Source organism: Mesoplodon densirostris, chromosome 10 (assembly GCF_025265405.1).
Source record: "Mesoplodon densirostris isolate mMesDen1 chromosome 10, mMesDen1 primary haplotype, whole genome shotgun sequence".
NCBI classification, from domain to species: domain Eukaryota; kingdom Metazoa; phylum Chordata; class Mammalia; order Artiodactyla; family Ziphiidae; genus Mesoplodon; species Mesoplodon densirostris.
Genome location: NC_082670.1, coordinates 73556834 through 73570408, shown reverse-complemented (window position 1 = coordinate 73570408; position 13575 = coordinate 73556834). Strand labels below are relative to the sequence as shown.

General features: G+C 51.0%; 1 protein-coding gene across 1 annotated transcript in view; it reads right to left on the bottom strand.

Annotated features, from left to right (window-relative positions):
• Positions 1-13575, bottom strand: part of DNAH1 (dynein axonemal heavy chain 1) — a 73175-nt gene that overhangs the window by 44858 nt on the left and 14742 nt on the right. Inside the window, exons 8-16 of the mRNA XM_060109047.1 lie at positions 7578-7735; positions 6312-6523; positions 5320-5618; positions 3773-3923; positions 2865-3058; positions 2544-2769; positions 1978-2097; positions 1517-1599; positions 322-463 (exon numbers count right to left, since the gene is read on the bottom strand). Coding sequence (XP_059965030.1) covers positions 322-463; positions 1517-1599; positions 1978-2097; positions 2544-2769; positions 2865-3058; positions 3773-3923; positions 5320-5618; positions 6312-6523; positions 7578-7735 — 1585 coding nt within the window. The remainder of the gene's footprint in view (positions 1-321; positions 464-1516; positions 1600-1977; positions 2098-2543; positions 2770-2864; positions 3059-3772; positions 3924-5319; positions 5619-6311; positions 6524-7577; positions 7736-13575) is intronic.

Here is a 13575-nt window from a genome sequence, read left to right as displayed (position 1 = left end):
GCTCCGCGGCATATGGGATCCTCCCAGACCGGGGCACGAACCCGTATCCCCTGCATCGGCAGGCGGACTCTCAACCACTGCGCCACCAGGGAGGCCCTCAGTTCATTCTTTTAGCCACTTGTTCACTCGCCCAGCAAACATTGACACAGCACCTCCTGACTGCAAGCGGCAAGGCCTGGCCCTGGAGTGCTGTGTGGTGTGTGTGGTGTGTGTGTGGTGTGTGGTGTGTGTGTGGTGTGTGTGTGGTGTGGTGTGTGGTGTGTGTGTGTGTGTGGTGTGTGTGTGTGTGTGTGTGTGTGTGTGTTCTCAACCCAGACCCACCTGCAGCCCTTCCAGCTTCTCCTGGAAGTTGTTCTGATCCATGATCTGGATTTTGCGGAACTTCTCCTCATCTTCCATGTGTTGCTGCTGTACCATCTCTATCTGCCTGAGAATCTTAGCAGGCCAGTTGCTGGCAGCCCATCTGGATGGGGCAGGGGTGGGTTATGGGGGGGAATGTCACACTGAAATCATGGGGTGTGCAGGCCAGGGTGAAGGGGAGAATGGGGGATCCAGGCGGCAGCTGGAGCAGCTGGGGCTGGGCAACTGGGAGGTAGAAGTGAGCCTGGAGGCAGCCACTGCCACCACTGCAGTGTGGGGCTGTCTGGCAGGGAAAGCAGTCCCTGCCCTGGGATTGTGGGCAGCTTCCAGGGAGATGCACACCCAATGTGCCCAGTGCAGTGACAGGACAAGAAGGGAATCGTGTCCTAAATGAAAGAAGCGATCCTGAGTTCCCCAGGTCTGTAAGGGGCCTCAGCTCAGACGAGGCAAAGTGACAGCCTCTAGCCTGCATTTCCTTGGTGACCAGACAGGGCCACCAGACCAGCTTCCTTCATATCAACTCCCTCTGCCTGGCTGACCTGGTGGCCCTGTGGGCTTCAGAGATTCTGCCTGCAGTTGGCCTTGGGCTGCAGATCCTGGGGGAGGCCACCCTGAGCACCAGGATGTCCCATAAAGCAGGTGAGTTAGGGATCCTGGGCAGGGTTCCCAGGAGACAGTGTCAGTCTCTCCCAGACCCTGGCAACCTGGAACCTGCCCCAGGCTATAAGATAGGCTGGGCAAGGGGTCTCTTAGCCTCAGTAAGGCAGTCCCAACCTGAGGCTATTTCCTATGAGGCTCTCAAGCTGGGTGGGGACAAGTGCTCCTCCCCAGGGACCGCCCACCAGGCTGGGCTTTGCCTTCTCGCCATGCTCCCAAGGACCCCCAAGGGCCTCAACCACAAACAAGGGGATCCCAGGCCCGGTGAACATGTGTGTGTCAGGCCAAAGATGGGATAGAGGATGGAGACAGTGTGGGGGGCAGTAGTGTCCCTAGACCAAGAGAGCCAAATGATTTCCTTCTGCCCCACTGGGCACGTGGCCCTGGCCCGTGTGGAGCCGTGTGACCGCACAGCCTGCAGCCGCCATGGCTCAGCACCTCCTCCCCCACCTCCTGCTATCCACCACCTGCCTGGAATGGGGACCGACCTCACACTCACTTGTCATTGAAGTCATCTGTGCTGAGGTTGTAAAAGAACTCGTCCATGACTTGGTAGTCATCCATGACCTTCACAATCCGATCCTGCATGTATAGGCATTGATGAGAACTATGTGTACCTGGGAGGTGGGAGGGTAACTGGGACCAGGCTCCCCAAAGTGGTTGGGTGTTAGGGAGAGGCTGCCCTCTTCCAGAGAGGGGAGGCCTGGGGTGGTGGAGGAGGTGCTGGCATTGGGCTCAGGGCTCCAAGGGCCTGGGCCACCACACCTCCAAACTCCAGCCCCCCACTCATGCCCTCCTGACCTCCCAAACAGCATAGCTCTGAATCTGCATCGTGCACCCAGCCTCATAACCCTCCGAGCCCACCTGTCCTCTGTGTCTACCTCACTCCCAGCCTCCCGGCTCCTGCTCTCCCAGCCCCTGCCTGTCCCCATCCCCCAGCCCCCCGTGTACCCGCCTCACCTCCAGCCCCACCAACTTCTCGGGGATGCCCTTCATCCACTCACGAAGCTCAGCCAGCTCCTCAATGCTGTTGGGCTTCTCGTAGATCTTGCGGCTGATGCTGCGGAACTCTTCACAGATCTGGCAGGAGGGGGAGGGTGCTGGGGAGGCCGTGTGCCCCTCCCTTGCCTTCCCAGGGGCCTGCTCCTCCTTCTTGGTCCCAGTATCTCCCAACAGGGAACTGCCCCCACCCCACCACATCCTACGGTGCATTCCGAAAAGAGGTGCTCCCTTCCAGCGCACTGGGGAGCTGAGGGTCACCCAGCGCGTTTTCCCCTCCCCAGCCGCCTGCACCTGCACACCCTCAGCTCTGCGAAATGATCCATCTCAGGGTGTTCTTTGTGAGGGGTTCCCAGCTCTTTACAAGTCCAGGGGAGAAGATAGAAGCCCCCACTTCCTGGGACCTCCCATATGACCCCAGGCAGGGTCGAGGGAGGGTGACTTCCAGCCTCACTCATGGGAGTTCACTACGTATGCACGGTGTGTGCGCTGGTGCGGTCTCTGGGGCCGGCCAGGTGGGCACCTACATCATCCACCTCCTTGTGCAGGTTCTTAGCCAGGATGTCCAGCATGGAAGTGGCCAGGGCCTTGCACTTCTTGGACAGGCTCTGTTTGACGTTGTCGACGTTGACGTAGAAGGGACCGATGATGATGATGCTGGGCAACGAGCTGTCCAGGATCTCTTTCTCCTGCAGGTGAGTGAGCACCACCTCTCGCACCTCCTCGGCCGACGGGCACTGCGTCTGGAAGGCCCTGTGGACAGCGGGCACCCACGAGGGGCAGAGGGTGGTGAGAGGGTGAGTGGGGGTCACACAGACAGGCAGACACACTCTGACACACCCACGCACTTGAGGAAGGTGCCAATGTCATTGTTGTTCAGTTCCAGGTACTTTCTGTACTCCTTGGCGTAGGCCTGCAGTGGGATCATGGCCTTGCACACAGCATTGGCGATGACGGCCCGCAGCTCCTCCACCAGCAGCTCATGAAGCCCCACCGACTCCAGCAGGGGGTCACCGCTGATGAAGATGTCCTCCATCACCAGCTGTGGGGCAAGGCGGGGAGGCACACAGAGCTGGATGAGCCACAGGGCAGGCGGGCAGAAGGGTTGGAGTGTGGTCCAAAGACTGAGTGAGCGGCAGTGTGGCCAAGCATAGACAGCATGGTGGGGGCAGGGCAGAGGGTCTGCTGCCACGTCTCTTAGATGAGGCTGTGGACTAATACAAGGCGGGAAGGCCCAGGAGGCCCACCAAGGGGCAGCATCTTCCTCGGCCTTGCCTGGCTCAGCTCAAGGCCAACGGGATAACCAGGTCACTGATGTCTCTGACTGACCAGCACGGGACACAAGAGGGGACTGGAGTTACAGAATCTGTGGGGCCTGGGGTAGCAGGCTGTGCTGTGGTGACGAATGAGGACCTTTGAGAAGGGGTCCCGAGAGTGGAGGTCAGTCTCTGTCTACATCTTGAGTGGAAGAGAGAGGTCAGGAGCTGGATGGGATCTGGGTCAGACATGGCTGTGGCAGGAGTGGGTGAGTGAGCCTAGTTCCAATCGCAGGTCTGACCCCTAGCAGCTATGTGACTTTGGGCAAAACTTCTCCAAGCCTCATCTACAAAATGGGGATGTTAATGGTACCCAGTTCAGCTTGTGGTGAGGACTAAATGAGCTATTCAAGAATTAAAGGGCTGAGCACACTGCCAGCCATGATGAAGTTGAACTCCTCTGACGCTGTGGCAGCACCCTGGCATGAGTGCCGCTGTACCTTCTCCAGCTGGGGCACCGCGTGGGTGGCCAGGATGCCCTTGTCAAAGAGGTTGAGCAGAGAGGTCTCGAACTGCTCCAACGGCGTGCTGTAGTGCACCCCTGAGCTGTCCAGCACCAGGTCCACGATGAACAGGGGATTCTTGCGGGGCCTGCGGGAACAGTGGTCGGGCGGATTGTGGGCAGGGGCCTGAAGAGGGCTGTGCACAGGAAGCCCAGTCCCTGCCCTTGCTGCCGGCATTATGGCTCTGGAGCTTCTTCATGCACGAGACTTGCCTCTGCCCTCTTCCCAGAAACCTCCAAGTTACCAGAGAGAAAGACCCACACCAACCAGACAGGCTCCTCCATTCCTGCCACTTGCCCAGAGGCCTATGGGCACCAGGGAGAGGGAGGACGACCTCCACGCGGTCCTGAGGTCATCAGGGCAGGTTGGAGAGGCCCTGGGTACTTGTGGCATCCACACTCTCCCTGGGAGCCCACCATCCTTGGCCCCAGACACCCACTACATGCAACGACCTTCAAGCCTAGATCCCAGGCGAGCCTCCCCTGCACTCTGGATTGCGAACCACCCTGACCTCAAATGAGCATTTCAGACATTCCATGTTCCCTGACTCCCACCAGGGCTCAGTGGATCCCAGGAGTCAGCCTGGTCTCCTCCCCTGCCCTCTTCCCCCTACACATCCTCTCCCCAGCACTACGGCCTATTCACTGCCCCAAATCTGCCCTACTCAGCCCCATCACCCCTTGTCTAGACAATGGTAAGAGCCTTGGTCTCACTTCTCTTCTGTCTCACTCATCCTCACAAACCCAGAGCATGGTTTTGGAATATAATTTGGATTGTTACTCCCCTCCGATGGCTGCTGACCACAATCAGAATAAATCCGGCCCCCAACCATGACCACAGGAGGCTCTACATGGTCTGGCCTGGTCCTCGCAACCTCTCTCGTGTCGTCCTGACCAGCCCTCCCTGCCTTTCCCTCTCCAGCCGTAGCCACTGGCCTTTCCTTCCATGACGGCCCCAACTTTTCTCTTCCCTCCGTGCCTTCCACCTGGTGCCCCCTCCCCACCATCCCCTCATGGCTGGTTTCCTCTGTCTCAGTTCTCGGCTCAGGTGCCACCTCCTCCCTGAGCCCCTTGGCAACGCCCCCTCTCCTGGATATGTCAGAGCCCCTGCCAATATCAGCAATGACTATATCCGTTTGTTTCTTTGATTGCTGTCTGTGCCCATGTGAGAGCAGGGGCCGCACCCCTCTTGTTTCCCTAGAACCCCACCTGGTTCATGGCGAGTGCTCAAAAAACATTTCTCAGCTGAGGAACTCAGTGACTGACAGAGATGGAGGTCACCAGAAGACATGCCAGGCAGAGCTGCTGGGACATTCCCCAGCAACCAGGGCGGGAGTCAGGCCCACCCTGGTGTCCAGGACCCAGCAGTGCTGGGCACCCTGCCCCTGGCTGCCCTGGCCCCCTGACCCTGTACCGCCCTAGCCACCGGCGCCTGACAGGAACAGCTCTGGTGTCGACAGGTGCCTCTGCCCAGCCGAGCCCCACCTATAGGGGCTGTTTATGAAGTCTTCGCCCCAGACCATGTCGTCGGCACACTCGAGCACGCTGCAGCAGGCATCGCTGATGAACTGCACGAAGCTGGCGAGAGAGTCCTGCACCAGGAAGCGCAGCGTGTCCTGCAGCATGTACTTGAGCAGCTCCATCAGCCTGCGCAGCTTCGACATGAGGTACACCTCCCAGTTGGTCTCGTAGAGGTTGTACCAGCCCTTGCTCATGTCACGCAGGCTGCTGTGCATGACCACCTTGAGCGTGGTGATCCAGCTGTCCTTGAGGAACATCTGCACCTGCGATGGCCACAGATGGCATCACGTGGCTGCCTGCGGGGCGCACTGCCCACAGCCACCATGCTCGGGCACTCTCCAGACTCAGATGACCCTGAAGGGATCTCCCCACAACCCCAACTTACTGCCAAGCCCTGCCAACCAACACCCCCTATGACCCCCAGGGACCAGGGCTTCTGGGGGTGGGGAGATGAGGGAGGGAGGGGCAGCAAAAGCATGGCTTTCCCTCCAGCCAAGGGAGAGACACAGAGACACAGAAAATGAGGCAGAGAGAGAGAGATCGAGGCACAGAGTGGAGCAGAAAGAAGGAGCTTTCCTCCTGGGCCCACTGGTGCCTGTCTCCCATGAGGCTGCACCTCTTCCCCTCACACTCCCATGCTCAGGTAGATATGGGGGTGCATGGGGTTCCTGCTCCCCTTTCCAAGACCGGGAGTCTGCTTCAGAGGCCACCAGTGTTGGGACGGAAAATGACTAGAAAGGGAGCCCAGCCTGGTTTTCCTTTTCTCTCTAAGATGAAACACCCGGTTGGCACCCGCCCCAGCTTCCCGCAAGGTCTACGAAGAGGCAAGGCCTGGTTTTAAGGAAAGCAGGGGCTCTCGGCTGATCAACTCCAGGCTTCCCAGGGCCCCTGTCTGTACCCATCAGCTCCGAGGCCCTGGCCCGCTATCACCATCTGTGCCCTGGATGCCCACGCACCTGGGAGTAGGTCTGTGACTGGATTTGTTCGAACTCCTCTAGGCGGCTGTACTTGGAGAGGCTTGAGTGGAAGAGGGACATAGCAGTCACCTTGCTGCACTCAGCCCGCACCTTGCTGAGGGCCGTGATGACCTCCGACCGTGTGAGCAAGGACATGAAGGTGAAGTCTGCCTTCTGTTCCCGGAATGGGTACTGGGGGACACTCACCAGTCCTGCAGGGATGGGGGCCAAGGGCCAGTGTCAGATGGGCCTTGGATATACCAGGGGTCAGGGCAGATCTACCAGGTATTGACGGAGGGAATAACTCCTGCCTCCTCCCTGGAAGAGACGCCCATGTCCCTGGAACCTCTCTTTCCCCATGGCCTACCTGGGTGACCCCAAGGCTCTGCAGTGAAATGCCCACTCTGGGGTGGGTAAACCAATTCCCTCCAGGTCACTCTGGATCACAGGCCCCTTCAAGGTGGGTGAGAACCATGGGCTCCCTCCTCACCCCCTCCCAGCCAACCTGCACACAACCCCTGGGGCCCATCTGGGGCCTGCCCTGGAGCACCAAGAAAGGAAGACGTGGGCATCAGGCCCCTGGGAGTGCCCATGGTCTGCACCCCACCCCAGTTTCCTGGGCACCTCACACACATGGAAGCTGGGGCAGGGATCAGAGAGCTCCAAGCAAGGAGCTCTGAGACTCGGTCTGCCACATGTCAAATGGAGCTGCAGCAATGCCAACCTACTCTTGCTACTGGAGGAAGAAAAGGACTGCATGTCCCTAGGTCAGAAAATCAGAGCACTTTTCATCCACTTCTGGACAATTGCTTTCCTAGTCCATGTTTACCTTGCCACTTCTGCACTGCTCAGACTACTATTTTTAAAAGAGCCTTCGGGATTTCCCTGGTGGTCCAGTGGGTAAGATTCTGCACTCCCACTGCAGGGGGTCCAAGTTCGATACCTGGTCGGGGAACTAGATCCCGCATGCATGCCACAACTAAGAAGTCCACATGCTGCGACTAAAAAGATCCCACATGCTACAACTAAGACCCGGCACAGCCAAGATAAATAAATAAATAATAAATATTTAAAAATTAAAATTAAAAAAATAATAAATTAAAGAGCCTTCTTCTACCCCACCCCCACGACCCCAACCCCCAGCTCTCCAGACAGGTAGGAAAAGAAGGTGATGAATGCTGGGGACAGGGGAGGTCCCAGAGGGAGGAGCAGGAGGGGCTCTGGCCGGGGATGGCTGTGGGGCTGCCTCTGTCTAGCCAGCATCACCTTGCTTGGGCACCTTCTCCTCCTCTTTCTCAGGCAGGGTCACATAGGAGAATGTCTTGGGCTTGGAGGAGACGATTTTGTCAAAGTTGATCTTGTTCATGCTGCGCTCGTAGTCCAGGTTCACTTCTCTGGAGAGATTGCTGAAATGCTCCAGAACCCTGCCCATGTGGAGCAGAGAAGGCGGAATCAGGGGGGCTCCACCCCACCACCACCACACTGTGGGCCAGCTGGGCCCCAGGCTCTGGGGACATGAGTTTGGGGCATCCCTTCTGCATTCCTGGGCACACCTCCTAGCTGGCCCCCAGCCACCAGCACCCGTCGTGCCTCTTCTATGCCACCCCCGCCCCCAGGATCACATCAGTCCCTGAGTCTGCCCATTTTGCTTCCCACTCTTCACTGACCTCTCTGCCTCCCCCTCTTGCCCCCTTAAAACCCATTCTCCGCTTGGCAGGAAAAAAAAAGATATTTTAAACATGTAAATGGTCAAGCCAGTCCTCGGCTCAAAGCCCTTTCCTGATTCCTCTCACACTGCAGGCCCGTGAACGCGTTCCTTCTTACCGCCTGTGCCTGCCTCATGGCGTCCGGCCTCCGTCTCCAGTGTCTCCCAGGCTACAGCGCCCTCTCTGGTCCACTCCAGCTGCATTAACCCCCTACTGCTCCTCACATCCCCCAGATGTGTCTCCACCTCTCAGCTTCGACACCGTTGTTCCCTCAACCAGAATCCTCTTCTCCCCTTGCACTGTAGGCCTCAGCTCAAATGTTCACCCCAGCGAGGCCTTTCCTCACCACCTGATGTAAAGCAGCCCCTCCAAGACATCTGTATTCCCTTACCTTTCTCTGTCATCACAGTACCCATCAGAACCCAGACACCCAGCTTTCTCACTGCCTGTCTTCCTGGCTAGACTGAGAGCCCTTTGTTGGGGGTGCTCACCACTGTGCCCCAGTCCTGGCACAAGATAGGTACCTGCCACACACGTGGCTGGCCGCCTGACGGATATCCATTGCCTCCTAACTGCACCTCACTTTTGCTCCAGATTTGTTCCTTTCTCACATGACTCAGGGGAAGAGGAACCATCCCCAGCTCCAGGGGTATATCTCAACTAGTCTACGTCGATCCTGGTGGGGCTTGTCCCAACTGTAATTGTTTAGGAGTGGCTACAGGACCCAGTTGTGACTGACCAGTGACTGATGCAGAGATATAGAATCAAGGCCCCCTTGTCCTGTCTCCCTCAGGACAAACTCTGTGGTGTCATTCATGCTCCAGAATTCCCCGTGGGATCAGAGGCTAGCTTCTCCTAAAACCCCACCTCTGCCTAGATGCTTCCTCCATCTTATCCTGCCTCCTTCACTTGCTTGTAGATTCTCCTGAGAGGACTGCATCAAAAAATCACTTGTACATGAATCCCTGAAACAGGCTCTACTTCTAGGGAATCTAATCCACAGCAGGAGTCAATGGACTCTGGACCTTGTGCTTCTGAAACTGCTGCTGCCATCTTCACTGAGAACAAAGCCAGCAGACACCAGACAGAGCCCTGAGGTCCAAGCCTGGGATGTCCTGCGTCAGATTTCTTGTTACATGTAAAGAAATGAATTTCCCTGTTTTCTAAGCCAATCTGAGCCAAGCATCTTTGTAATTTATAGTCAAAGATACTCTAAATGATGTAAAACTCAAGAAATGGAATTCTGGACAACCATGGTAATGATGGCCACATCAATTCAACTCTCCCAGCACACTTTTTAAAAAAAGAGAAGAGGAAAAGAAAAGCAAGGAAAACAAATAGCACTACCCAAAACGTACACCTTTAGCATAACTAGAATAAAGAGAATGTCCAAACTCACATTATCTTCAAGTAGAAAAATAAACATCAACTCCCAGTGCACTCTCACACTCCAGCTGCAAGCCTTCATGGAGAACAAGGGCAGTCTGGGAAAAACTGTGCAGAAGAGTGGTGTATGGTAGCCCCCATATGGACCTAAAATCCTTCCAGAAAGAGAAAGTCTCTCCTAACTGCAAAAACAAGAGTCCTGGTAAATCACAGGTGCACTTACTAAAAGGAAGGGATTTAGCTGCATGTGTTCAAGGTAGGATTCTCTGAAAGGCGTGACTTATGAGGGGGGAAGGTAAAAGGAAAGAAGAGGAATCCTTTGGAGATTGGAGGGTGAGGGAGAAAGAAACAAAAGTGAAAATTAGAGTCCTGCAAGAGAGAACAAAAAATTTGGAGGACACATGACCCTTCCCCCCAACACCTGCCCCCCTACATGGCCATTTATTAAAAAAAAAAAAAAAAAAAAAACAACAGTTTGCTATACTAACAGAGGAGGGCGCCCTGGGACTAGAAATCTTGTAAATCTTTACAAATCAATGAAATGAGTAGGTGAAAGACTACATTTATATAAAGCTACTATAAGAAAAAGAAAGAAAACACCTTAATTGATGAAAATTCTCACACACCCCGCAAAAAAAAGACAAAGCAGAAGAAAACTAACACAACACTTCAAACTAAAGTAAATCTCTTCGAAGAAGTATTTGGGCATATGAAAAATAAAGCATAGAAATAGGCAAATAACAGGAAGAAAAGAAACGATATTTAATTGGACTCAGGGGAAAAATGGAAGAAACTAAATTATCTTATGAAGGAAAGCTAAATTACAAGTTGGCCATGGAATAATACAGTCAAATTAAAAAGGTAATAAAATACATTTAAGAAAGTCACGAATAAAACCAAGAGAATGAAAATGAGAAAAAGAAAGAACAGGGCCTCCCTGGTGGCGCAGTGGTTAAGAGTCCGCCTGCCGATGCAGGGGATACGGGTTCGTGCCCCGGTCTGGGAGGATCCCATATGCCGCGGAGCGGCTGGGCCCGTGAGCCATGGCCGCTGGGCCTGCGCATCCGGAGCCTGTGCTCCGCAACGGGAGAGGCAACAACAGTGAGAGGCCCACATACCGCAAAAAGAAAAAAAAAAAAAAAAGAAAGAACAGAAAAGGATCAGAAAGTAGTTGAATTAGAAACAGACAAAGAAGCAACACAACAGATAGATAAATGGATAGATAGATAGTATGGAGTCTCTGATGAAGAGAAACAAAACAATGGAACAGAACTAATATTTAAAACTACAATTCAAGAATATTTTCCAGAAATAAAAGAATATCTGAATTTATACATTTAAAAGGCCCATTGTGTACTTGCGAAAAAAATATCAGAATGATCAACTCTAGGACATACCCTAGTAAAATGATTAGGCTTTAAAGATGAAAAGAAAAAAAATCTCAAGGTCTCCAAGAAAAAAAAAAAACCAAACAACTTACAAGAGAAGGGGACTTTGACATCAGATGTCTCAAAAGCAACATACAAAGCAAGACAACAAGAGTTGTCTATGCAAATATATTTTTAAAACTAGGTAACATGGATAATTTTCTAGAGAAACAAAGTATACCAAAATTGACTCCATTAGAAAAAAGAAAGCTTAAATAGATCAAATATCTGTAGAAAAATAAAGTTATAGAAAAACTAGAAAAGCCCCATGTCCAAAAGGTTTTACAAAAGAATGACCACACAGCCCCAATGCAACATAAATTGTTCCAGAGTACTGAAAAAGATGGAAAATGTCACAATTCTTTATATGAAGCAAGTATAACTTTGCTTCAAATCTGTATAAAGAAGTACAAAAAAAAATTGCAAGCCAATGTCACATATCAATGATAAAGTTCTAAATAGCATATTAATGGACAAAATCTAATACCACATTAAAAATGATACACAAGAGGGATGGGATAGGGAGGGTGGGAGGGAGGGAGACGCAAGAGGGAAGAGATATGGGAACATATGTATATGTATAACTGATTCTTTTTTTTTTTTTTGCGGTACGCGGGCCTCTCACTGTTGTGGCCTCTCCCGTTGCGGAGCACAGGCTCCGGACGCGCAGGCTCAGCGGCCATGGCTCACAGGCCCAGCTGCTCCGCGGCATGTGGGATCCTCCCGGACCGGGGCACAAACCCGTGCCCCCTGCCATCGGCAGGCAGACTCTCAACCACTGCGCCACCAGGGAAGCCCCTAATTGATTCACTTTGTTATAAAACAGAAACTAACACACCAATGTAAAGCAATTATACTCCAATAAAAATGTTAAAAAAAAAATGATACACCATGGCTAAGTGGGATTTATTAAAGGATTGCAAGGTTGTCTCAGTATTAGGAAATCAATTAATATAATTCACCATGTGAATAGATCTAAGGAGACAAACATATGACTATCTCCATGGGTACTTAAATAGCCTGTGACAAAAAAAAAATTTAAGAAAATAGAAATCAACAGCTACATTATTAAATAAACAAAACCCTAAAGCTAGCATTTTTCTTAAGGGAGAAACACTAGAGGTATTTCCATTAATATTAGGAACAAGATAATGATGCCTACTGTCTCCACTACTATTCAATATTGTACTGGAGGTATTAGAAAATGCAATTAGACAAGAGAAAGTAATTAGAGGAATAAGAACTGGAAAATAATAAGTAAAACTATCTCTATTTACAGATAGTGTGCACTTAGAAAGTCCCAGAGAATCAATGATAAACTCAAACATTAAATGATTTCAGGAAGGTAACAGGATGTAAATTGGCATAAAGAAATCAATCAATAGACGTAAGAGTAGAGAAAGCCCATTTATAATAGCAACAAAGAAGATAAAATACTTAGAAATATACAAAACCTATATGAAAAAATCTTTAAAGCACTACTGAAAGACACAGAAGTAGACCTGAACAAATGGACAAACATTCCTTGTTCTTGGATAGTACAATTCAGGATCCCAAAGATGTCAGCTATACCTAAGGTAATTTAAAAATATAATGCTATCACAATAAAAATACCAAGCGTTTTAAAAATACAGCTAGACAAGTTGATACTAAAGCTCACATGAGGAAATAAGCGTGCAAAGTCCCTATCAAAATCCCAACAAATTTTTTTGCAGAAAGAGAAAAATTCATCCTAAAATTCATATGGAATCTCAAGGGACCCCCAAATAGCCAAAACAAACTTGAAAAAGAACAAAGTGGGAAGACTCACACTTTTCAATTTCAAAACTAATTACAAACCTACAGTAATCAAAATATGTGGTACTAGAATAAAGACAGACTGAGAGACCAATGGAATAGAAAAGACAGCCCAGAAATAAACCCTCATATATATATAGTCAAATGATTTTCAACAAGGGTGCCAACATCATTCAATGGGGAAAAAGACAGCCTTTTCAACACATTGTCCTGGGAAAACTGCATATTCACATGCAAAAGAATGAACTTGGACCCTTACCTAAGACCATATGCAAAATTTAACTCAAAATGGATCAAAGATCTGAACATAAAATCTAACACTGTAAAATTCTTAAACGAACACATGGAAGAAAGCTTCACGACATTGGATTTGGTAATGATTTCTTATACATGACACAAAGTCACAAGCAATAAGGAAAAATAGACAAATTGGACTTCACCAAAATGAAAACCTTTGTGTCCTAGTTACACAAAGGACACTATCAACAGAATAAAAAGGCAACCCATGGAATGGGAGAAAAAATCTTCAAATCACATATTTGATAAGGGATTAGTATCCAGAGTATATAAAGAACTAAAACGCGACAACAAGAAAACAACTGGGGACTTCCCTGGTGGTCCAGTGCTTAAGAATCCACCTTCCAAAGCAGGGGACACAGGTTAGATCCCTGGTCAGGGAACTAAGATCCCACATGCCACAGGGCAACTAAGCCCATGCACCACAACTAGAGAGGCTGTGTGCCACAACTAAAGAGAAGCCCATGTGCTGCAACGAAAGATCCCACGTGCCAAAACTAAGACCCGACACAGCCATAACTAACTAATTAACTAACTAACTAACTAACCTAAATAAATAAAACTAGATTTGAATATAGACAAAAGAATTTGAATACACATTTCTCCAAAGAAGAATATACAAATAGCCAATAAGCACATGAAAAGAAGTGC